The 26,895-nt window shown below is 38.8% G+C and overlaps 1 protein-coding gene across 1 annotated transcript; it reads left to right on the top strand.

The window, feature by feature from the left end:
• The first annotated feature begins 7,960 nt into the window (after positions 1–7,960).
• LOC129776384 (zinc finger protein 91-like) lies at positions 7,961–24,557 on the top strand. The gene is made up of 4 exons (XM_055781984.1): positions 7,961–8,167; positions 8,231–9,337; positions 9,397–9,507; positions 22,979–24,557. The coding sequence occupies exons 1-4, from the start codon at positions 8,042–8,044 to the stop codon at positions 24,473–24,475; spliced, it is 2,841 nt and encodes a 946-aa protein (XP_055637959.1). The 5' UTR covers positions 7,961–8,041; the 3' UTR covers positions 24,476–24,557.
• The last annotated feature ends 2,338 nt before the right edge of the window (positions 24,558–26,895 follow it).

Consider the following 26,895-nt stretch of genomic DNA (forward strand, 5'->3'; position numbering starts at 1 on the left):
GGCTTTCACAGACTATGTTCTTATCTTTGATGGTGAGGACATTATACTTTCGTCTCTTGTATTTCACTGGACGGTCATTTTGATCAGGCTTGCTGTTAGCTTCGCTGACGGTGATTTGTTCTAAAGCAATAGAACAGCTCGAATGAATGTTGGCCGGTAGTAGATCTTCTAAATGTTCATCTAAATATTCTCCTTGCATGTATCCTTCACCAATGTCTACGAAAATTGAGTCCATTTTGCTGTTTTTCTTTTCTGGTTCTAACTTGTTTTTCACATTCTGTTTTTCGTTTGTGCTGTGTTTGTTGATATTCGCGTTGACGGCACTGAGCTTTGTTCCACGATTTCGGGAGCGTCGAAGATAGTAAATAATTTTCAGGCGGAATGAACACGTATTCAAAATTACAATTATGAATAAAAGTTAACCTATCCGTATCGAATTAGCATTCTATTTAAATAAAATACACTTTTTTTACAGGTGGTGAAAATATCTCATACGAAAATTGTGTTTGAAGACAATTTCAATTTTAATGAAAAGTTTCAGTCAAAATATCAGAAATGTATGGACAAACGGTTAAATAAGAGTAAAAAATACGTGTTTCAAGTAATTAAATAACATAATGTAGAAATTTTCATTCAAATTTTAACATTTTAAAACTGCATTCGTGCCTTCTAATCTAATAGAGATTATACTATCTAGTTCGGAGCCCGAATTGAAAGTCGCCACCAGACGTCGACACTGACCACTGTCAGCGTGAATGTCCAATTACAGGTCACAATCTCTTCTAATGCGACACTGAGTGGTGCCTCGACATGTCGCATTAAATGTAAATTACTGTACTTTCATGATTTTTCATATCGTTGAACTTTTTGATGTAGAACTACGTCTTTCATTAAGGGTGCCAAATCAGAAAACAGGTAACGTTTTTATGAAATAAAGTTAACGTTAATAACTATTTTTGCCGTGAACGAATTTTGGCGATTTACATACCAAACGAATTGTAAATTCCCTAAGATTTGTTTGATTAAAATCCCACAGTTTGTATATGATTTAAATTGATGAAAATTGGAAGCATTCCAATTTCCTCATACATTTGTTCTGTCCATTTGTGGCCTTCCCGAACCGAGCTGTCAATAACGAGCAACTTATCGACGAGCAACGAAGGGGAAATCGCAGGGTGTAAAGTCTCCGTGAACAAAGGAAAAGAAGAAGGACGAAGGGGAATATTTGCCTGGAGTGTAAACGGTTGATCTCAATGAGGCGAACATTTATTCTTCGTGCGGAAATCGACTGAATAACATCGTTGCTGAGCGAGCTGGACGGCGAGGGAACCAATGCCTTTCTCAAGGCAATGGGGGTGGAGGAGTAATATTATGGATAAAGTAAAGTTTTCCAGGAGCCTTTTTGATTGTTAGAGACGAATGAACTGAAGAAGTTTAAAGTCTCTCTAATTCAACAAGCAAGGAAAGAAGGCAAACTTTCAGTCTCGTTTTATATTCAAAGCGATGAACATCGCTTGTTCTTTCTTGTTTTGCGTCATCACATGTCTTCGATCCAGATTGAGGTGTGGACGCGACCAAATTACTCACTCGCTAATGTTTCTGACATTGCAATCATTGCATCAAACTGATGCCATTGCATTAAGGTTCTGAACTACACAATTGTGTGGGAAATCATCAAGCTAGGCTATCGTCAGCTCACCAAGAAAATAAAAAATGAAAGGTCCGGAATTTTGTCAGTGATCTGGTTTTGCATGACGGTAGGAACACTCTCCACAAAGGATGACGGCTAAGCTAATCTGGACTGGCAATATCAACCGAAAGGGCTTCTGTTGAGAAGAGCGCAAAACGGAGATAAGTGTGCGTATATTTAGTTGCTTCAAGCCATCGATATATGGATATTTGTGTGTGTACGTGCGTGCTTCATAACCCGTACGTAAAAATAGTGTATCTTCGCTACGCTCAAACCCCATTTATATCTGCTCCCGTGTGCATTGGCCCTGTAACAATGCAACAGCTGCTATAATTGACGATTGTTTGGTGTTGCAAATTATGCAGCCGTAATGATTAATATAAACAAGGAGGGAAAATAGCGGGAGGGAAATATTTGCGCTAGGGTATTAGTAATGAATCTCTGCTGAGTCTAATATTCAACCTTTTTTCAACCAGTTAACATTGTTTGTTTTCTGTCATCATAAAGGCTTCGTTGGTGCCTTTGACATTGCATCAATGCATTGAACTGACGCGATGGCGAAGCAGGTGTTAAGGTTGTGCATCAAAAAATTATTTTAACAAGTTATTCAATAAGTTATAATAAGTTATAATTTTATGCGAGTTCGCGTGCCAGTCGCAAAACTACTTCAACTAGGATTGCATTTGCGCTAATCTTGATCATAATGTAGCAGTGCTACTCTTTTCGAGGTTGTTGAGATTAACAGATAGAGTTTATTTCGTTTATTTAGTCACAAAGAAAGTAAATAGCGTTCTAAAATTTTGTATGTGATTTGGTTTCGCGTGTCAGTAGCAAAACTTTCTCCACTAAGGACGACAGCTGCGCTTATCTCGAGCATGTATTGTTCTGCGAGCACAAGAATGAATCATCAAACAATTATCGTCAAACGATTCTACAATAAAAAAACATTTCAGGGCGACCAAACTGGTAGAACGGTTATTTCAGAATTTTCGTAGCATTATAAAATAATATCCGCAGTTATAAACAAGCTACTTGAGTTAAACTACAGCGTAGTTCTATGTCAACAATGCGGTCGTGTCTCGAACACAACCTCCTCTATTTTTTTTTTTAATTTGTATTCTGGGGGTAACGCAAATGAGCAAAGAGCGATCGATTCTTTTTCAATGCATTCCGGCAGAGACGCCACCAGAGCATGTTGGAGTGTTGTAATATTTTAAATACACGACATTGTTTTCTTAGATGCGTGTTTCGATTAAGCTTCCGCTCTTGACGTAAAAATCGCTTCGTTTCTATTTTTTAGAACTCTCCAAATTTTAGGAAAATGGAACATGAACAACAAATTCATGAATGGGTGCATGGACCGTATCCCTGGAAAAGTCTTCCTAATAGCGATTCTTTTGGTTAAAATGTAACATACAGTCGGCAAAAAAGGTGAACAGAGTGCGAAGGCGAAGTTTTTAGGTATAATTTGACATGCTGTAAATTCGTGAAAAGCCAACGTATAAAAATTGAGTATACATATACATAAGTTTCAATTTTTAGGTTTTAGAATATACTTAAACGTTTTTTTATCTTGGTGTCTTTTTTTTTCTTTTTTTTAAGGTTTTGTGGATTGTCCAAATCTTGCTAATCAACTCAATAGCACATCTTAATAATACTATTAATCAGATTTCATTTGTTTCGTAGAACTTCTGATCTGATCTGTTGGAACTTTCCATACGGCCTTCACTCAGTGTCTGGTACGATTGGGAAGGAATTCTGTATTATGAGCTTCTAAGAACCAACCAGTTGGTACATTCCAACAAGCACTATTCGCAACTAAACAAATCAAAAGCGACGATCCAGAATGAACGTAAGCCAACATGATAGGCGGCCTGTTTCACTAGAATAATGCCTCATGCCTCATTTCCAGCCCTTGAAGGTTTGTGTTATATTGCATCTTCAGATTATCATCTGAAATTATTTAAGGGGATGAATTTCGACCAGTTGTTTGACGAGAATATGTGTTTCGTGTGAAAGTTCTGCGATGTTGGAATTTTCAAGTGGCGTGAAGGGTGACGAAACACTCAATGTTTAGTGTATTTAGTGTATGTCTTGTGTCAAGATTCAACTTTTCTTTGAACTAACATTTTTTTAAATGTAAAACATGAGATAGAAAATAGAAACAAACTTGAAATTGGAATGTAAGTGCAATTCAACTATTTTCCCAAAAAATGGAGAAATGTCCACGTGGACAACAGGGGAAGGGATTTGAAAAATGTCCACGCTTGTCAACGGAGGGAAAGGGGGGTGTCTGAAATCGTGATTTTTCTTTCCGCCTTATATCTGGACAGCCCCTAAACAGTTGAATGGCGCCTAAATTCAATTATCGTTGTTTCTATTTTGACGTGGGACTACGTCTAACCGGAATATATGGGGGGTAAAATGAAAACATAAACACTGAACATGCAGGAAAAAATGCAAGATTACGAATGCTTATAACTCGAACATTTCTTACTGGATCGGAAAGATGTTTGCATCAATTGATAGGGAATATTTCTACGCGTCTATCGCAATTAATAAAATGTTATTTTTCATTAGATAAATAATTGAATTACTGTAAAATGTTAAGCGTTATCCATACGCCCTAACTGCCTCGTTTTGATTGGCCCGCTTTACGGTTTCCCCAACACAGACTTCAAGACGAAGCGGCCTTGGGGAAATCGGAATTGCAAATACATGAAAGTTAGGGGACTTTTGTTCTCTCCGAAATGTGTTCCCCAACACAGACTTCAAAACCAAGCAGCGTTGGAGAAATCGACATTGCAAATACATGAAAGTAGGGGGAACTTTTGAAATGTGTTTCCCTAACACAGACTTCTAATCCAAGGAGCGTGGGGCATTTGGCATTGCAAATACATGCAAGTCGGAGGCATTTTTGTTCCGACTGGAATGCGTTTCCCTAACACGGACTTCAAATACATGGAGCGAGGGGAAATTGGAATTGCAAATACATGCAAATCGGGAGTAGTTTTGTTCCAGCTAAATATGTTCGCTCAACACAGGCTTCTTTTTACTGTATATAATCGAATCCTGTATATAATCGAGTCGAAAAAAAATTATTTATTCGTTTTTTGCACGTATTTTTTTGTTTTTTGAATATAAAAGAGGAATTTGATTTTCGATTCATCCCCTCAAAGTCAGAAAACACCTTTCTCACATGAAAAAAAAAATTCATCCAGATTCTCTCAGCAGGTAATAGAAAATTTATTATAGAATATATAGTGGAACATTTTGAAAGTGAAAAACTTAAAAGTTAATAATTTTTAATGTGTTATTATTAATTTAATCCTTAAAATTTATATTTAACTAGATTGTTTCTATCAATTAAATTGAAGCTTTTTAACCGCTCTACAGTCTGTTTATTGACACCTAATTTCTTTCTTTCTTAATTTGGCTGCAATATCGATATATACAATTCCTGGTGAAAATTCAAGCGAAATCTTCAAAAAACACGATTTTTACCGCACTGTACATGTAATAGCCACTCAAATTACACCTGAAAGTTGAAAGGTTAGAGTTCTTCTTGAAATAAGTCATATTTGAAATATAAAAAAAAAATTCCAAACTGTATATGAGTATATAATCGTATCACATATAGTCGAGTCTGTATATAATCGAGTCCGACCTGTACCTGGTAAAATCGTGTATACACTAGAGACATGGCATTTGTTCAAACTTTTTACTCACAACGCAAATATATTGAGTTCAATTCGTATTGTTTCATTCAATTTCATTCAATTCAATTTAATCAATACAAACAAATGATTACTAAGCTAAGGTAGTCCCACGTCAACCTTGCGGTTATATCATAGATATAACCCACCCATTTTTTTTCCTTAGTTTTTAGATTATAAAAATTTAAACTTAATTAATAGAAGCGGAACAACAACTCTTGAAGTTATTTGTATCGCGGTTTGTTTTCTTCCAAATTTAATTTACCTTGTGATCAAGTTATAACCTGAATCTAATCTCTAATTTTCTATCATAAACCGGCGCAAGCTGACTGAACCGCTTGATTTTTCAAGAAAATGTGTTTCGTTATTGGAATTTAGTTATTTGAAATCATTGAAGAACGATTGAATCTCTAAACAAGACAGCAGGAGTATAAAATCGATATGGCCTTTGAGGATATAAATTGTTGAGTTATGTAGTTTTGGCGAATTCACCTCCAAAATTGCCGATCAAACTAATAGACGTAAGTCAGGGCCTAATATCTGATGCCGTTCACTTAACTGATTTCCATCCCATTGAGACTAGTTTACTGTAGCAAAATGTTTCCTTGTCTGAGCTTCAATAATAGGTTCCCACGTTTCATCCGCCTATGATTTTTCTTCGTTCCACTTAATAAATCTTAGGAAATATTGAGTTGCATGGAATAATTATGCCGATTTCTTAGGAAAGCAAAATATTTCAGAAAATGCATTCATTCGTTTCTGTGTGCACCGTTTTGTCCCACAATCTTCCGTCATCCTTCACGTAACTTGCAAAAGCCACAATTGTAGACCTTCTTTGTTTTTCTTCAAAACATTGGACAATCCAATGAGTCGAATTTCTAGACCTGGACAAGTGATAATCAGAAGATGCAATATCTGATAGTATCTGATAGTGCACCCGTGGCCGAGTGTTTAGCGTCTCACATTATCATGCCGGGTGTTCGGGTTCGATTCCCAATCTGGCCGGGGGATTTTTCGTCAAAGTAATTTCTATCGACTTGCACTGTGGTCACGCCTTTTCTAGAGCTTGCCCCTCGGAATACATTCAAGGCGTGTTATTTGGCTTAAGAAATGTCAACTAAGTTATCATAAATGACGCTAGTTGATGCATACGTTGAGACGGCAAAAGTTCCATAGGGAACATTAACGCCATTCAATTCAATTCAATATCTGATAATAGCGGGTGGACTATCACATCCTAGCCGAAGTCTTGGAGTTTTGGCGGGCTGTCAAAGAAACATGAGGTTTGACATTATTCTGGAAGATGATACTTTGACTTATTGTGTACTAGATAGCCGATTTTGATTCGTTTAGCTACGAATAGTACTTGTTGGAAATATCGATTGGTTGTTTGGTAGAAGCTCGTAATGCAGAATTCCTCTCCCATCCCACTAGACACAAAGAATGACGATAAAAACCGGTTTTAGAGATATCTAATGATGGTTCATTTCGCTCGCCCCAACATTTTTTGACGTAGGATTATGTATTTTTTTCTATACGAGGATGTAAGTTAAAAGTTTTTCTCTCAAATGTGTAGAACACATACATTGTAGCGTTTCACGTAATCATGCTTCATCAGGTGCTCGTTGATGTGTTGTATACCGAGGATTATTCTTGATCAGCGTCTTGATTGTATTATCATCAGTTACGCACACGAACTTGCTGGACAACACAATAACTAGAAGAGTATTCCACAAAATATCACAATTCAACAAAGAAGAGAAGTGCGAAAAAAATCAAAACTTCGAAAACAATAACGAGTATTTCTAAATTACAACATTCCAATATGATGGCGTCTGAATTCTGCCGATAGTGACGTTCTGATCGATAATGATAATCCATGATCTTTTGAAATCAATCAAAATAAATCGATCGCGCTCAGCTCATGTGCGATACTCACAGAATACAAATTTAGCAACGAATTTCAACGGTATGAAGAAATACAAAAGTTCCACTGCGCAGCACTATCAGACAGCCTTTTATTCATAAATACGGAGAAATATCTTGAAAATGCAGAACATTTTTCACATATTGTTGAATACAGATATATATTTTTTTTTCAAAATATTAGTGTCCACGTGGATGTAATCTGTACTCCCTCCCCTCTCACCATGGACAAGCGTGGACATTTTCGTCACCCCGACCCTCTAAAATTGTCCCCGTGGTATGTGGACAGTCCCTTATCGGATTTTTTTCCCGAGAAATGGAGAAATGTCCACGTGGTCAAGAAGGGGATGGGTATAGAAAATGTTCATGCTCGTCCACAGAGGGGGAGAGGGGTGTCTAAAATCGAACTTATTCTGTCCACGTGGTATGTGGACAGTCCCTTAGTTCATGATGATAAGACGACGATTAAAAACCCGACATCACTAAACGAAACACGAAACTTAAAGCCGTGAACGGTACTAGATAATCAAAACAACAAACAGCTGATAGTTCACCACTCGACCGGTATTCTAGTACGACTAATCCGAGCGCCGTTGTACAATTCGGAATATAAGCCGAAGTTTGACAGTTTTTGTTTACGTTGGATGCTTGTTTTTGTTTTGGATGTGTTTGGATTATTGTTGCTTCTAAATTAACTTAGCTTCCAGAAATGAGTGTATCTAATCCTGACGATAGCTGGAGCACTGGGAGAAATAGATCTGTTCCGAGTGATGAACCCAATGAAGATGCAGAATCGGTGGACGAAGCATTTGAAATCGTCTTTGAAGAGAAGGGTGTAAGTACGAATTGTTTATTCGTCAATTGTAACTAATTTGTTATAAGGGGCATTCTTTTTCAGTCGAAATTGTTCTCATGCAAACAGTGTAGAAAGCGGTTCCGCTCGGAGACGCTTTGTATGCGTCACAGAGCTGCAGAACACAATGGGAAGATCCGGTCACATTTGAAACGACACAACAATGAGCGGAAACTGGAATGTGAAGCATGCGGAGCATGCTTTCGACGAATTGAAACTCTCAATAAGCATTGGCTTGCCAAGCATGGTTCACCACAAATTGAGAATGAACATATTAATAAATCCACCGGTACCGAATCTAAGAAGGATACCCTTTCCTGTGGCATGTGTGATGCGGTTTTCAAAAGTCGAGAAGGCAGACGAATTCATATGATTTTGAAACACAATGCCGGCAAGACGTACAAATGTGAGGAGTGTCCGATGATTTTTGCCCGGAAGGGGAACCTGCGTTTGCATATGACAACCCATGGGGTACGACTGCACGTGTGCAGTGTTTGTGGGAGATCCTACGCACGGATTGAAAGCTTGCGGAATCACGAACAGGCCTGCGCGGAGGGAAGCAACGGGGGGCTGTTTTGTGAGGTTTGCGGTCAGCGGTTTCGGAAGCAAGAACTGCTGGAAAAGCACAAATTGCAGGGTCACTCGGAGAAGGAGTATCTGTGTAATCATTGTAGCCAAGGATTCGAGACAAAGCGAGCGCTAAGTCATCACGTGCGGGTTCACGAAGGGACATTTCAGTGCGAGCACTGTTCGCTTAAATTTGTCACGGAGAACGCGCTGAAGAATCATGAGAAGAGTCGGCATTGGGAGATTCTGGGAATCGAACGTAAACAGGGCAGGCAAGGAAAGCGGAGAGATGCTATGGAGGGAACAAAAGAGCCGAAGGTGAGGGTGAGAAGGAACAAATATAATCCATTCATCGGAATGGAACATTTAGCGGCGCAATCGGAGAAGACCGGGGATGTTGAGAAGAAATCCGAGGGCATCAGTGATCAATCAGTTAATATTTGTACAAAGGAAGGCACGTCCAGAAGTACATTCGAAACAGTACCTGACAAACCAGAAACGTTAGAATCAAACCTAGATTCAACTTTTCAGGAGGATGACGATAGAATTCCTAACAACAAACCGACTGACGAAAAGCTTGAAATTGTAAGTTTTTATTGCAACAGGCTCTCATGACTCAAAATAATCTGAATCCAATTTTCCAGGAAAACTTGTCTAGGTTACATTCGAATCTTGAGTACACAATTACTGCACCATCGAAAAGTGGAATTGAAGTGGAGACCCCTGGCGCTATATTAAGCCATGAGCAGGATAATGTAAGTGAGCGATTCCATTTGAATTCGAAGGTCGTTTTTTTGTATTTTTTGATTTGGCTCACATTTTGCAGACCCATTCTTTATGATTAAAAAGGACAATTTGTGTCATCGGTTTTCCTTTTTGACGCTGGCCTTTCTTTTGAGAAGGGTCTAACAATGTTTTGTTTGAAAGTTTCCATTTATTATACCGTAACTCTTCCATATTCAGCGCAGTTAAGACTTCTCTCGTAAGCGGTTCTCAAATCTCTCAAATCGCTTATTAAATTGTATAAAAATTTATCTTTTCTGAACCGCATTTTTGTTTCCATGTTTAAGCATGTTAAAGAACTGTATTTCAACACCAAAACGATATTTATAGACGCTGAACAAATTAATTCATACTCAGCTGTTTTTTTACGAGTTGAAATAGTAATTAGATAGTAACAATTTCTATAAGAAAAGTGAGAAAATTCAATTTTACAAAAAGCACCATGAAAGAAAACTATTTTTTTCAACGGTTTTTGGTTTTTAAGATAACCAATGTTGCAGCTCAGTTCTCTCGGAAACGAATTGGAACCGAGCTGGATTTGGAAATTTGAAACCCCATTTTGTTTCATTTGATAATCTTTTCAAGTTTTATCGGAATCGGTCCACGGATTGTGGGGATATGGCGGGAACATGTTCAGTGGTCATAAATTCCAGAACCCAAGACAACACAAAATCCGCCATTTGGAGTATCGAACTTCATGATTTTTCAAAACTAGCTTATTTATGATGAATCCAAGGTGAAGTCCCCAGATTTTACGTACGCGGTGTCGGGGTTGCCGTGTACATAACGTACAAATGAAACACGCATGAACGTAAATACAAACAAATTAAAACTATTTTATTGAACGGACTAAAAACATACTGTGTACATTGAACGATGACGGAATTGCACTTGTTATTGTTTTGTTTATGCTGTTGCGCGCATCTACGGGTGACATCTTAGCCATTATGCCATTAGTGAGCTCATTAGCAGGGAAGAGAAGTGGAACTTGAGAGAAAATGTGGCAACGATTTGTGGCAAGAAAATGTAGACAGTGAAAAAGTTGACAGAGTTGATAATTTTAAGATGTCTCTAAAACGGTGGGAGACACCAGGGTGGGAGGTTCGTATAAAATGTTATTAATGTTAGCATCATCATGATAAACACGGCGATACAAATTATTAACTGAAAATTGAATAAAATATACATATAGACGCTGAAAGTGCTGTGGACAAGTATTATAATGCATTTTTATCGGTTTTGTGTATAATATCGTTGATGTTTGCATTATAAAACAAACCCATTTGTATTGCTATCATAACTTGCTGTGCTATCCATAACAACAGTTATGGTAGTATTCCACCAATGATGACAAATGTGTAATTTACGAATGAAACTTCGCCATAGAAACTGAACATTGAATAAAATAATCAAAACTTGGTAAAAGCATCAGTTGTGAAAAAAATATTTCAAAGCATCCTCATCGGAATAAATTGAATGATATAATAATTCTACGACTAAATAATGTATGTACGCTTGAAAAACAACATGAAAATATGATTCCTGAATAAATTTCTTTTTTTTTCAGTTTCGAACACACCCCGTAAAAAGCCATTTTTTTAAATACCCTCTGTTGGCATTGTATCTAGAATTTACAAGGTAATGGAACGTTAACATCAATTAGCTTCTAGTAATCAGCTTTTCAGTTGCCGGGGAAATTAACACCAAACTATATTTTTTTTAGTGCTATGAATATTCCATGCTAAACCGATATAGTGGTTCCCAGATTTTCGTGTAAATTGGTAGTTCCTTATCGGTGGGTGGTTCGAAAAATCTAGTTTTTCCTCTTTTTTCCAAAAATAACTTTTTTCAAAAACTCATATCTTTCGAACGATTTTTCAGATAACCAAAAATATAAAAAATATAGCGCCCTCGATCCCGAAACCACGCAAACTATAAAAAACAGATACAATTATTAATCACGAAAACAAAATTCATTTTTTTTTCGCAAGTGCAATATTTTTCCAAAAAATTCTAGCTCATTGGCTTTAATTTGATATATCGATCATCTGATTCGGTCTAGCAGTTCAAATGTTATGAATTATTGAGAATGTGAAAAAGGGGAATAAATTTATATTCCGAACTATCGGTTAACTTTAAAAATTATAACTCAAAAAAGATAAAAAAACACGACCATGTTGAGCCATGTTATGGTGTGTATCTTGTTCTACGCAGATAATACTGCTCGTTTAAGCTCTTCAAATCACTCATACTACTTGTAAGTTGCATCTACTATTCGTCTGATCACTTCTCTCAAGTTCCTGACAAGGTTTTGATTTGGTAAACAAGCTGACCAGTCCAGAATCTGAAGCTTCTATTCATTAACCCATGCCATAACCTTCCAGATTTTATGAATTGATGCCAAATAACCCAATTATCACATTGTTTTTGATGCAAGACAGCAGGAAATGCTTCTGAAGTACTTCGTTGTACTTCTAAAGGTTCATTCGTGTTGATGGTAAGCTATCTGAACCAGGCCTTTTTGAGAACTGAAGATGACCTACGGATTAGAAATTTATCGCAATTCATGTTAAATTGGCGGTTATTTTGTAAAGATGTGACAGTTTTTCCATCTGGTTCTATAGTTATGAAACACTGGAATTTTAGTTTTTTGAATGCTTCGCGCAAAACAATAAAGTTGAAATGGCCAGTCCTATAAATGAAGATAGTTGTTGTATTCTACACTATATACTTCAATTCAATCGACTTCTTACATATCTCTGTAAACTCAGAAAAAATGAGTGGTTCTGTAGTTGTGAAACGCAGTGTATATGTATATATATTTATATATATTTTTAAACGAAAACATTTGTCAAACAAACTGCGAAACTTCTTCTTCTTCTTTGTTTTTAAGAGGCTTTAAACTTTGCAGTTCATTCGCCTCTAACTGCGAAACTAAAAACTGTTATACTGTGCCTTCATTTTTTGAGTTTAATATTCAAAGACCCTTCAATAAAGAGTAAAACTGACATACAATTATGACGGATGATTGCTTTTTGATTGGCGCGTGCTTCAACTAGCGAACCGCCAATTAAAAAGCACTCCAACTAAAAAAGTGCCAATAAGCAAATCTGTACTGTAAAACTGTAAAAAATATATAAAAACAGGAAGTGGGTTATACCTGTGGTATAACTGCAAAGGTGACGTAGGACTATCAAATCAACGATAGTGATAGTGATCATTTGTTTTTAGTTGCATCTGAATCAATTCTGAATGAATGAATAAATTAATATTTGAGGGACTTCGAAAACAAGAGCGTTACGTTGGAGGCACAATATTCAGCAAAAGAAACAATCACACGAAAGTTGTATAATACATAATACGTTGCTTGTATTGTAATATGATTTGTATTCCATTTCCAATAGACTTTGATTGAAAAATCACAAAACCAAAGGTCGCAATATTATATGGATAGAAAACATTAAAATAAACTTTTGAGCTTGAATGTATTTTTCAATTCCAAGGGGAACTGGCAGATTATTTTTCAGCAACGATTACATCTTTCCGGAATCTTCTCGATGCTGGACAGCAACAAAATGAAAAGAATTCCGCGCGTGTATGTGGCGGCTGCTCCGATGCCTCAAGCGGGACCGTTTTTTGATGCTGATACTGTCTTGGTCGCCTTTTCAGTGGCATCGCTCGCCTCCTGATGGATTCCCTTCTGGCCTAAGATGTAGGCTCTTGGTGACACCGTTCATCAGCGCTTTCATGATGAACGAAGTTAGCTTCACCACAACAGCGACAACATGCTCCAATCGCTGTTCAATTATAACTGAGTGGATTTCCGAGCGGCGCTCGCTTATATACCGATTGGTGATACCAATAGCCTATTTCGAAAGCAAGTTTAAGGCTATTGAAACAAGTTTTTTGGATCAAAAAGTAACAAGTATATAACGCATAGACATTTTATCTTTCAAATGAAGTGTTTAGCATACCATTTCGTTCAATTGTTTAGGAGCTATCAACGCTCAATATCTCGGTCTCTGGCGTAACGCTTTTGTTTTCGAAACTTTGATTTTACACCCCGGTATAGTAATGAAAGACGTAGTCCTACGTCAAAAATATACAATCGAAGACTCTTTTTGTCGTTTATGAGTTTGGTTTTTTTAAGTTACTACTAGGCATGTTTGAGGATTAATAGAAAGATATGATAAAGGGTGTGTCACATCAAATTGCATCACGGAAAAAACGCTGTAGAAATTTAATTTTTAGGAATTATATCTTCAGCTTTCGCTTATAATGCTTCATGCTTCACTGTCAATTTTTCGTAAATTTGGAAAAATGTCGTCGAACGAAAAAGAGCGTCGTGAATTAATCCTGTGCACTCATTTAGAGAATCCGGAGTTGTCACATCGGGACATCGGTAAGATGCTGGGAATCGTCCAATCCACAGTCAGCAGAGTACTAAAACGATACTTCGAGAACCTAACCATCGACCGGAAGGTGAAGAACGGCAAAAATCGATGCTCCGTCAGTGAAAAAGATCACAAGCGCGTAGTTAAGCAGTTTAGACGTGATCTGAGAAGTTCGGTCCGGGATGTCGCCAATAAGCTGAATTTGTCAAGTTCATTCGTCTAGCGGACCAAGCAGCGGGAGGGCCTGCGTACATACAAGGTTCAGAAGGCTCCTAACCGCGACGAAAGGCAAAACATGGTGGGGAAGACGCGAGCCCGGAAGCTGTACACCGAAATGCTGACGAAGCCGCATTGCCTGGTAATGGACGACGAAACCTACGTCAAAGCGGACTTTCGTCAGCTGCCGGGCCTGTTGTTCTTCTCCGCAGAGGACAAATTCAGCGTTCCGGAGGAGATTCGCAAGCAGAAACTATCCAAGTTTGCCAAAAAGTACATGGTGTGGCAAGCGATCTGCTCTTGCGGAAAGCGGAGCGCCCCCTTCGTGATGACCGGCACGGTAAACGGGCAGGTTTACCTTAAGGAGTGCCTACAGAAGCGCTTACTACCACTATTGAAGCAGCAAGAGGGCCCGACCATCTTCTGGCCGGATCTCGCTTCGTGCCACTATTCAAAGGACGTGTTGGAGTGGTACGAAGCCAACGGGGTCACCTTCGTGCCAAAGGAAATGAACCCGCCCAACGCGCCGGAGCTTCGCCCAATAGAGAAATATTGGGCGATTATGAAGCAGGCCCTCCGGAAGAACCCAAAAGTTGTCAAATCGGAGGCGGACTTCAAGAGAAAATGGATTTCTGTTAAAAAAAACTACAACCTGACGTTGTACAGAACCTTATAGACGGGGTACAGAGGAAGGTGCGAGCATACGGGCTTGGGCTCGAAGTATGAATAAAAAGAAAATGCCAAAAGTTGTTTAATAGTTTTTATTTTACTGTCTAAAATTTTCAAAAGGATCGGTCTACTGGGCGAATTTCTACAGCGTTTTTTCCGTGATGCAATTTGATGTGACACACCCTTTATGTTGATCCTTGAAATTAGTTTGACAGTTAAGAATTGGGAAAAAAATATAAAATTCATGTGAATGGAAACGATTTTTGTGTACATGCACATGCCACTGGGGCCTTTTGCCGATTAAGTAAGATTTTAGTAAGATTTTTCCAAAACGTCATAACTTTTCAACCATTGAATCGATTTCAAAAATCGACATATCAAATGAAATCTAATTCTTCTATGAATCAACTTCAATCTGTCAATCAAACAAACTCAGAAATTAAATACTACAGAAAAACTTTAATTATAAAGCTTAGAAAATTTTTCACAATTCGCTCTTTCACGCCAAATTTCTATCTTGTCGCAATTTTAAACCTCTCAAAAATGAATGATGAAAAATTAACAAATAATGGGGGGTAAGTAATAAAACAAAGGTAATGATGGATTTTTAATAACCAATTGAAAAAAACATTCCTCTTTCAATTTCTCTTTCAAATTTTGATAAAATTGCACTGAGTAGTTAAAGAAGGGCAATATTAATATTTGAATAAACTTATGTAATTATAAACATGTTTATATAAACCTTCTCATCTTATCATTCTTCATTAAAGACCTTGCGTCAAGCAGCTAGAAATCCATACACTCTCAAATCAAGTGTGCCTGAAAAAAATATATTCTTGACGTAAACAAGCGATGAAAATGTGGACACTTTTTAGTAAGTGAATCGTATGGAGTTCCACTGCGGTGTCAGTAGTGTTGATGTTGATAACGGTCGTTAGGGATGTCCATGTTCCCAACAACCGGATATGTTACGTATTTTGTTCCGGATCAGGTTTCTGAGGGAAGTGATCACTTTATGACCAGAACCTAATCTCATCATGCGACATATCGAACTTCATGGTTTGTCAATACTAGCTCATTGGTGACCATTCAAAGCGTTTGTGGTCACATTAGAATAACCCGGACGGTTTCCGGATAACCTGCAACTCAGACTTTAGAGCGAGATATGAGAAAGGCACGACTACACCTTCAAGTGGATTAAATCAAATTTGGTATCCTGAAACCTTTGAATTTGAGGTCAAAAAGAAATGCTACCGTTTCTGAAACACAGCGGTTTTAAAATTAAATTTACTGAAAATTCTTAATTAAATTCTCGTTTTCGAATGTTATTCGAGTCTTTTTAATCTAGACGTAAATTTTCCTAAAAGAGTAGAAAGTTTTTGACTTCTACTTCTTGACTATTCGAGAAGAATTATCTCTTTTGATGAATTAATCTTTTAATGTTTGAATTGTTTTGGATGTTGTAGCGCATAAAAAATATCACTTATTGCAAAGTGGATCAATATGAAAAAAATGGTGGACAAAAATATTACCGTAAATCAGAGCTTCCGATTGATACTAAACGTTTGAAGACGTCCGTGGCATATTTTCTGCGAACCATTAGAAGGAAAACCCTGTATGATGTAGATCAACGAAGCAAACGAAGAATTGGAAGCAAACTTTCTCAATGTGACTTGGCCCGGTCCTGTAAGCGGTCCAAATTTGTTTCATACACGACAACAGATAAGTATAGATCATTCTATTACCGTTTTCAGATCAATGTAATCGTATTGACTCGGCATTTAATGGTGCATCGTGTCAAGAGAACTCAAACCTACTGAAACACGACATACAAGCGACAATCGACACATCGATCAGGCAACATTGAATCTGCAGATGGTCGGTGTTAAGTCGAACCGGACCATGTAACATTTTCTCAACTCAACTCAACAATAGTATTATCATATTTTTTTTGTTTTGCCATTTTTTTTTATTATTGTTAAAATCATAAATAAATAAGTCATAAAACAGAATTTTTTATAAAATGGAGAATAGTGGAGAATCTCCAGGGATGGAGATCTCCGATACTGAATCAGATACGAGTACCTCCTTCGGAAGATATTTCTTCTGGGGATGAATCCGCTCATCCTACGAAGACCCCCCCCCTTCTGATGTTCCCGATCCAACTCAATTCTCGTCCTCGTCCTCGTCCTCGTCTTCCCCCTCTGTTGTCTCCGCTCCACGTGTCAGAGTCTATCACGAAGATGCACCTGGAACTGGCCCGTGGGTTGTTTTCCTCCGGCCAAAACCAAATGGAAAAAGCCTTAACGTGAATCAGATCATGAAAGATTTGGCCAATTACACTTCTGTATCTGAAATTCGCAGGGTTAGACCAAACAAATTGCGGATTGTCGTGAACAACCGGAAGCACGCAAACGAGATTGTTGCTGATCAACATTTCACTCTCGAATATCGAACATTCATACCCTCCCATAACGTAGAAATTGAGGGGGTGATAGCTGAAACGGGTCTGACGAGCGAACAAATGAAAACTGAAGGAAATGGAATGTAAAAATCTTGGACTGTCGCCAACTCGGGAAACTCTCCCATGATGGGGACCAAACTAAATTTTCGCCGTCAGACTCGTTTCGAGCCACCTTTGCTGGTGCAGCCCTCCCTGACTACTTTATGGTGGACAAATTGAGACTACCTGTGCGATTCTTCGTGAAATCGAGTGCAGCGGACAAGCAAAATCAGGGGTGGCATTGCGCATTTCGAAACGAGTAACTCGTTTCGAGAAAATTCGAACTCAAATCGAATTGGTTTTAGTATTATGTATTATTTTCATGTTAATATTTTCAGTGTATTAGATTTAGAGCAAAATTTGTCTCGTAGAAAAATTGTAAATTTTTTGAGTTCGTAGATAAAGTAAAGTCAAAGTAGTCGTAACTAACAAAAATCACTCGTTTCGAAATGTGCAATGTCACCCCAGGTTCCTTTTGGCTTCCGTGGGAATAGTTCACCTTCGAACGACCCAGCACTCGAGGGGACCCTAACTGTTCCTATTTTTCCGTCCAGCTCAACTTTCCAATCGGGATTTATAAAGTTGACTGATCTTGTGGCTCAAATCTTCACATGGTTTAATGTTTCCGACTCCATCAGAACCATTGTCATCTCAATGCTTCCAGTATCAAAGACAATTTTGCAACAATTGATGCAAACATGGCCCCTCCTTGCAATGATTATCTCTCTTGATGTCTAGTTCAAATAGAGAGGTCGGAGATATCACTGTTTTACAGTGGAATTTTCGTAGTCTTATCCCTAAATTGGATACATTCTAATTTTTAATTCATAAGTTCAATTGTGCTGTTTTTGCTCTGTCCGAAACTTGGCTTTCTTCGCGAGATGATATCTTCCACGATTTCAATATTATACACTTGGACCGTCATCACGGTCCAAGTACGGAGCGGTGCTATTGGGGATCAATAAGTGCCACTCATTTTTTCGAATTGACCTCCCATCTATTGGAGGAATCGAGGCTGTTGCTTGTCATGCAAACATCAGAGGCAAAGACCTCTGTATTGCCAGCTTGTAATGGCCTCCGAGAGCTGCGGTTAGCCGCAAGCAACTTGTTGACATTTGCTCACTACTTCCTGAGCCACGATTGATCTTGGGAGACTTCAACTCTCACGGAACAGCCTGGGGGGAACAGTACGATGACAACCGTTCATTGTTGATATATGACCTTTGTAACAGCTTCAATATGACCGTTTTGAACACTGGGGAAACAACACGCGTACCTAAACCTCCTGCTAACCCAAGTGCTCTTGATCTCTCGTTTTGCTCGAATTCACTATCGTTAGATTGCAAGTGGAATGTAATCCAGGACCCCAACGGTAGTGATCACTTGCCAATTAAAATTTCCATCACCATTGGGTCGAATTCTTCTGAATCTACAAACATTGCTCTTGCCATCAATTCCAGAGATGGTTTACTTCCATTGGAGGAGTATAACTTTCTTTCTTGTTTGATCTATGATAGCGCGGTTTGCGCTCAAACGAAAACCATCCCAGGTGTTCCAAGCTTTATCAGGATAAATCGAATGCATTTAAAGTTTTTTCGGAAACGTGGAGCCATTGAGAATTTTCAAACGTAGCCCTTGAAAATCAATTTAAAAACTTGATCAACGGGAAAAAACTTGCTTATTGGCGAAATTTCGTGGGAGGTTTGTCACGAGAAACGTCAATGAAAAAATTATGGAAAGTGGCTCGAAACATGAGAAAACCGCTCTTCAACGAATGAAAGCGAGGAATATTCACATCGATGGAATTTGAATTTTGCACGGAAGGTTTGTCCCGATTCCGTTCCCGTACAAAAAATTCTTCGAGATATTTCACAAGATAGGTTCGATCTTGATTCCGAATTTTCTATGGTAGAATTCTCTCTTGCTGTCCTTTCATGTAACAATTCTGCTCCGGGATAGGATAGAATTAAATTCAACTTGCTGAAAAACCTCCCTGATGTGGCGAAACATCGCTTGTTAAATTTATTCAATCGGTTTCTGGAGCATAATAAAGGGTGTGTCACATCAAATTGCATCACGGAAAAAACGCTGTAGAAATTCGCCCAGTAGACCGATCCTTTTGAAAATTTTAGACAGTAAAATAAAAACTATTAAACAACTTTTGGCATTTTCTTTTTATTCATACTTCGAGCCCAAGCCCGTATGCTCGCACCTTCCTCTTTACCCCGTCCATAAGGTTCTGTACAACGTCAGGTTGTAGTTTTTTTTGAACAGTAATCCATTTTCTCTTGAAGTCCGCCTCCGATTTGACAACTTTTGGGTTCTTCCGGAGGGCCTGCTTCATAATCGCCCAATATTTCTCTATTGGACGAAGCTCCGGCGCGTTGGGCGGGTTCATTTCCTTTGGCACGAAGGTGACCCCGTTGGCTTCGTACCACTCCAACACGTCCTTTGAATAGTGGCACGAAGCGAGATCCGGCCAGAAGATGGTCGGGCCCTCTTGCTGCTTCAATAGTGGTAGTAAGCGCTTCTGTAGGCACTCCTTAAGGTAAACCTGCCCGTTTATCGTGCCGGTCATCACGAAGGGGGCGCTCCGCTTTCCGCAAGAGCAGATCGCTTGCCACACCATGTACTTTTTGGCAAACTTGGATAGTTTCTGCTTGCGAATCTCCTCCGGAACGCTGAATTTGTCCTCTGCGGAGAAGAACAACAGGCCCGGCAGCTGACGAAAGTCCGCTTTGACGTAGGTTTCGTCGTCCATTACCAGGCAATGCGGCTTCGTTAGCATTTCGGTGCACAGCTTCCGGGCTCGCGTCTTCCCCACCATGTTTTGCCTTTCGTCGCGGTTAGGAGCCTTCTGAACCTTGTATGTACGCAGGCCCTCCCGCTGCTTGGTCCGCTGGACGAATGAACTTGACAAATTCAGCTTATTGGCGACATCCCGGACCGAACTTCTCGGATCACGTCTAAACTGCTTAACTACGCGCTTGTGATCTTTTTCACTGACGGAGCATCCATTTTTGCCGTTCTTCACCTTCCGGTCGATGGTTAGGTTCTCTCGAAGTATCGTTTTAGTACTCTGCTGACCGTGGATTGGACGATTCCCAGCATCTTACCGATGTCCCGATGTGACAACTCCGGATTCTCGAAATGAGTGCACAGGATTAATTCACGACGCTCTTTTTCGTTCGACGACATTTTTCCAAATTTACGAAAAATTGACAGTGAAGCATGGCCAACGTGATCTATATACACTCTTATCTGATTATAAGCGAAAGCTGAAGATATAATTCCTAAAAATTAAATTTCTACAGCGTTTTTTCCGTGATGCAATTTGATGTGACACACCCTTTATTGTTTCAGATGATTGGAGACAAGTACAAGTTATAGCTATTAAAAAACCCGGAAAGCCCGCGTCCGACTTCAATTCGTATCGCTCAATAGCACAATGCTGTCTTGTATTCGGAAATTGTTGGAGAAAATTATCTTGTTTCGCCTTGATCGATGGGTTGAAACGAATGGCCTACACTCAGATACACACATATTAGTTATCTGAGTAAAAAATGTCAACAAAGAATAAACTTTCTCTGTACAATTACCGGCACCTGGTGGGGAGCCCACGCAGAAGATCTTATAATGTTGTATCGAACAACTATTCTCTCAGTGATGGACAGGGTTGCCACATATACAGAATATTCTGTATTTTACAGATTTTACGCCAAATTCTAGATACAGAATCTGTATATACAGAATTACAGATTTTCAGCAAAAATACAGAATTTACAGATTTTTTGAAATTCATTTTAAAATATTGAATTTATTACAGTGCATACATAGACACCTTGATTTATAACAATGTTGAACGCAACGCAACGAATGGCTTTCGTTGGAGGCAGTTTTTAAGCGAAATCTTGAGCGATTTTAAAGCTATTCTATTCGTTCCAAATTAAGTATTACCATAATCAATGCGCCAATCGTATACTGATTATGCTGTTTCTAAACATTGTTCTACCGCTCACCAATAACGACAATTACACTTTTCAATCTGAAAGTTCTCAATTTTGTGAACTTTGTAATGAGACCAAAATGATATTGTTGATCATGTTGGGTAACTTATGTTTGGAGAGCTACGTGCAACCATTCGCTGATGCTGACATTGATGTGAAAGATTTTGAAGACTTTCAGTAGAAGCCTGAGGATGTTTACGTCTGTATTGATGCGGAAGAAGCTGAAAGAGGAGTGGATGAAGCTAGGAATCTGATCTTCAAATCGATTTGCCGTGACTTCTATATTGAACTCGTGAAACAGGTTTCGAAGCGATTTGATTTTTTCAATCCGGTTATCAAAACCACGGCCTTGATAATCCCTCAAAATTTCGCCATGCTACCAAACCTTAATGATTTGATGCGCCAATTTTCTCAATTCGTTAAAGCAGTTAATAATGATCCTTTGAATGGTAAGGCTTGGACAACGAATTCAGGCTAGTCAAGACAAATATTCTTGCTCAAAAATTGAGTGACTCAGATAAAACTTGGTCCCAGCTGTTGGATGCCAAAAGACGTGATGAGAAAATTTTGTATTCATTGCATAGGTCGTTTGTAAGACACTTTTCGATAACATTCAGCAGCGTGTGTTGAGCGAATATTTTTGCTTTACAATGCCAACTAAACAAATCCGAAAATCGGTTGGCATCCACAATTAAAGCCTCTATTTTAAAAGCGAAGAACTATGTATCCTTGTAAGAGGACCTTCAAGGATGAAATTGACGAAAAATTTGAAGGCAAAGTTCAACAAAACCATGTATAAACATCATACAATTCAGAGGATTATGAGAAAACCTTTTTATGGTTCATTTTGTTGTAATGATACGAAAACTCATAAATAAGAAAAACAAATTCAGAATAAAGCTAAATTTTCATTTTTTCCATACAGATTTTTTTTTGCAAAATATACAGATATACAGATTTTCTCAGAACATTTTACAGATTTAAATGTGGCAACCCTGGTGATGGAGTATGGCAGTTTCTGTTTTCAATCAGCTGCCAAAACACACCTCATTAAACTCGAGCGAATTCAGTATCTCTGTCTCCGTATTGCGTTGGGGTGTATACCCTCAACGCATACCATGAGTCTCGAGGTTTTGGCAGGCGTACTCCCACTAAAAGATCGCTTCGATTTATTATCTCTTCGGTTCCTCATCCGGTGTAAGGTTATAAACCCATTGATGATCGGAAATTTTGAGCAACTGAAAATTATTGATTCTCGGTCTGTGTGACAGTATGCGCGAGTATAGGAGGGTTCATGAAACGCTCGATACAACTAAATCAACTAGAATAAACACTAAATAATCTATCAAACATTGTTCAAAATTAAGCTATGGATTCCAATTTCCTTCAATATGATTGTGAAGACATTTTTTCGTACCATGTGAAGACATCTGAAAAAATCACCGGGCATCCATGGGCTAAAGTCAAAATGGAAAACCGGTGATACAAGTTGTACTTTTTGGTCATGAAGAACGCGTCTGCAAATTTCGAGCCAAATTAAAAAAAAAAAAATACAAAAATTAAATTCATGAAAAAATCGTCATTTGCGCTGGAACAGCTCAAGTATCCTTCCTAAGGCATATAGAATATTGTTCAGGAAATTCGTCAATTTCAGGTCCAACAGCGGGATACCATAACAATTTCCTCGCATGAAGTATATTTGAAGGAAACATTTAATGAATCAGAATCATCCGACTGCACCATTGATAGTGTGGACGGGCATCGTGATGATCCAGATTCGCCCAATGATGAGGGAGATGGCGATGAGGGGAGTTCACAAAATGCTCTGACGCCAATTGAAGAAAAACCAAAAGGCCGACGGAAACGAACAACGTCAAACGGTGACAAACGCGTGGCGGAGAAACCCTTCCCGAAAAAGTATCGCTGCGAAGATTGCGGCAAAACATTTGCCCATCGACCCTGGCTAACATCGCACCGGGCGAAGGCACACGGGATTGAGGAAAAGGATGTTCCACCGCCCAAGAAGAATCGCATTCATTTCTGTGATAAGTGCAACGCAAGTTTGAGCGATTGGCGCAATCTGCTTTATCACCTGAGAAACGTTCACAACGAGACAATCAATGAGGATGATTTGACCAAGTGTGATACTTGCAAGAAGAGATTCATCAGTGCGGAAGGGCTGAAGGGACATTCCTGCGTGAAGGGCATCTATTTGAATCGAAAGGCTCACTACAAGTGTGAGCTGTGCGGGAAAGCTTACTACAGTCAGCATGGTTTGGACAGACATCGTTCGGTGCATCCGGAGAATCATAAAGTGAAATGTGACATCTGTGAGAAGCCTTTCGCCGACGAGAAGGATGTGAAATATCACAAAAAGCGAGTGCACGTGGATGCTAGGTTTGTTTGCGATGTGTGCGGGAAGTCGTTCAAGCTGCTAACTCAGTTGAGGATACACGTTCAAGTGCATCAGGAGCTGAAGCGTCATCAGTGCGAGTTCTGTGGGAAGTCATTTTCACAGCGCAATGGAATGACTACTCACCTGAAGATAGCACATGCCGAACAGCTTGGAGAGCAAGCGATGGCGGAGCGGGAGCTGACGTGTGAGATTTGTGACAAAAAACTGAAGGGAAAAGTGTGCTACAAACTTCACATGAAGACTCACACGAATGAGCGCAACTTCCCTTGCTCGTACTGTGACAGGTCATTCGTGGCGAAACAGGACAAAATTCGGCACGAGCAAACACATACGAAAAACTATCGGTTCAAGTGTCGTTTCTGCGATAAGGGATCGACCAGAAGGAAGTTGATATTGTTGCACGAGGCTAAGAAGCACAACTATGTTAGTGCGGAATCGATTGGTCCGTCGCACAAATGCTCCATCTGTGGCAAAAGCATGAGCTCACCGTCCGCACTGGCAATCCACGAATCGCTTCACAGCGACGACCTCACGGTGAAGTGTGAGCAGTGCGATAAGATGTTTAAAAATGTGAAATATATGAAATATCATTTGAATGCTCATCATCTAAAAAAGGTGGGTAGCGTCAAGGGGTCCAGGAATAGAAAAGCTGATGACTTACAGAATCTACAGACAGTCGAGAGTGTGCAGCATCAGGATCAAACGAGTGAACGCTTGAGCGAAGGTGTGAGGTGATCACAATCTGGGTGTTGGTGAATCCTGTCCGTCCGGATCTTTTTTTATTGTATCATAACATCTGTTCTTACAGAATAACAAAAGCAATATTAGTTTGAAATACATTGTTGCTACTGATGTTCAAACATAGTGTAGCGTTAAATCGTTTTGATTTTTAGTGTTTATCAACAAATCGTTTCGCTTTGAGCGATATAATATCACAAATTTTTGCATATCGTTTAATTTCTTTACTTAAAACTGTATTCTAAAAATAACATATGTAAACTGTTTGCGATCGAGCTATTTTCATATTAAAGCGGAGTGAACCCAATTCTGCGGAACTTCGATATAACGTACATTTCATTTCAAAATTGTACATTGTATCGAAGCATAATAAAGAACGCGGGAGCTTATACTACTGTTTTGTGTTGCGGCGTATTCTCCAAACATTGCTCCGTCCGATTACTACCTTTTTCGAGCGATACAACATGGCCTGGTTGACCAGCACCTCTCCAATTCTGATGAAGTCAGAAATTGAATCGATTCGTGGTTAGCCGACAATTGCCAGAAAGATGGGAAAAAGGTGCGCAATACGATGGGCAATACTTTGAATATTAAATTTGTAACCATTTTTGCAGAATGAAGCATTAAATTTTGAAAAAAAAAAACAAAAAACTTACCGGTACTCCTATCAGATCATTAGATAATTTATTGTTCCTTCAGGAAAAAAAAATTTGAAAATTATTCGTTTACAGTTTTGATGAATTTTCGGTCTTTTCTTCGGATACCCTCCGTCAAAGTTTGGACTCTCTGTTGGTCATCCTCAGCGACCGTTTTATTCCACGATCTCTTCATGTCTGCAGCATCCCGAGTCACCTTGGCACCAATTACGCAATTCCGCTTCATAATTGCCTATGATTTTTCAATTGGAATATGGGGTAATTGGGAGGATTGAGGACCTTTTCATTGTAATCGATGCCATTGTCACGGGGTATCACTGAAGTCCCCTTGATTGTTATGGCAGCTTTCCAAATCTGGCCAAAACATTACCGGACGTTTCTGCAAGTACTCTCCCCTATACATTCATTGTCATGTATGTGAAGAAAACCTTGGTCACACCTTGGCTTCCGATCGTATGTTCCACTAAGACGTGTCCTCTGATCCACCAGAACAACACTCGCACGTTCACGAAAACGTGTCAGTACATCATACACTGTCGATTAGCCATCTTCAGCGATCTCGTGATTTGAGTACCTGGTTTCTCTTCTGTAGGCGAACAGAACTTAACTGAACAATACACGAAAATATTATTTAATCAACGGAAAAAAAGGTAAACTACGATCGAAAGACTCACATTTTTTACAATCAAAGTGCTTTCTTTGTTCATGCTACCGTTTTGCCTCCACCTGTCGAATTTTACGTTTTGACGTAGGATTACGTCTTTCGGGAACATATTGGGATACAAATTGAAAATCGAAAATCGAGCACATCGTGAAAATTGTCCAATTTCAAACGCTTATTGCTCAGTCATTTCATGATGGATTAATGAAATTTTTGCGTCAATCGATTTCGGTACTTCATAACAATTTTTTATATTGAAGAAAATGATATATGTCATGAAACTAATTATCGAATAATTGAAAAATCTCAACCCCTATCCTAACGGAAATACCCACTTCTGATTGGTTGATTTGACGACGAATGCGGACACTAATAATCGAATAATTGAAAAATCTCAACCCCTATCTTAACGGAAATACCCACTTCTGATTGGTTGATTTGACGACGAATGCGGACACTAATAATCGAATAATTGAAAAATCTCAACCCCTATCTTAACGGAAATACCCACTTCTGATTGGTTGATTTGACGACGAATGCGGCGGGTCCCTAACAGAGACATCAAAACCAAGCTGCCTGGGGGAAATCGACATTGCAAATACATGAAAGTAGGGGGAACTTTTGCTCCCACCGAAATGTGTTCCCTAACAGAGACATTAAAACCAAGCTGCCTGGGGAAATCGGCATTGCAAATACATGAAAGTAGGGGGAGCTTTTGTTCCTACCGAAATGTATTTCCTAACAGAGATATCAAAACCAAGATGCCCGGGGGAAATCGGCCTTGCAAATATATGCAAGTGGGGGGCATTTTCAAATTACAAGTAAGGTGAGTGATACGATAAATTCTAGCAAATAAAATTTAAATTTGGAACTTTAATATTGGTTGCCTCGTGAAATTTCATATCAATGACCGATCGTGTATTGTGAAAAATTTAGCACAAGTGTAAGTGTAAAATTGTATATGGTAGCAGTTGTGTTGAAAATGACTTGATATATTAGGCTGTCAAAAAAGTCCTGCGGTATTTCCGCGAGGTGTCGTTGTAAGTGCGTAGTTCTAGTTGTATTCATTGTATCGAGTCATACTATAGCTTGTTGGAAAG

The sequence above is a fragment of the Toxorhynchites rutilus genome, chromosome 3, assembly GCF_029784135.1.
Source record: "Toxorhynchites rutilus septentrionalis strain SRP chromosome 3, ASM2978413v1, whole genome shotgun sequence".
Classification (NCBI taxonomy): domain Eukaryota; kingdom Metazoa; phylum Arthropoda; class Insecta; order Diptera; family Culicidae; genus Toxorhynchites; species Toxorhynchites rutilus.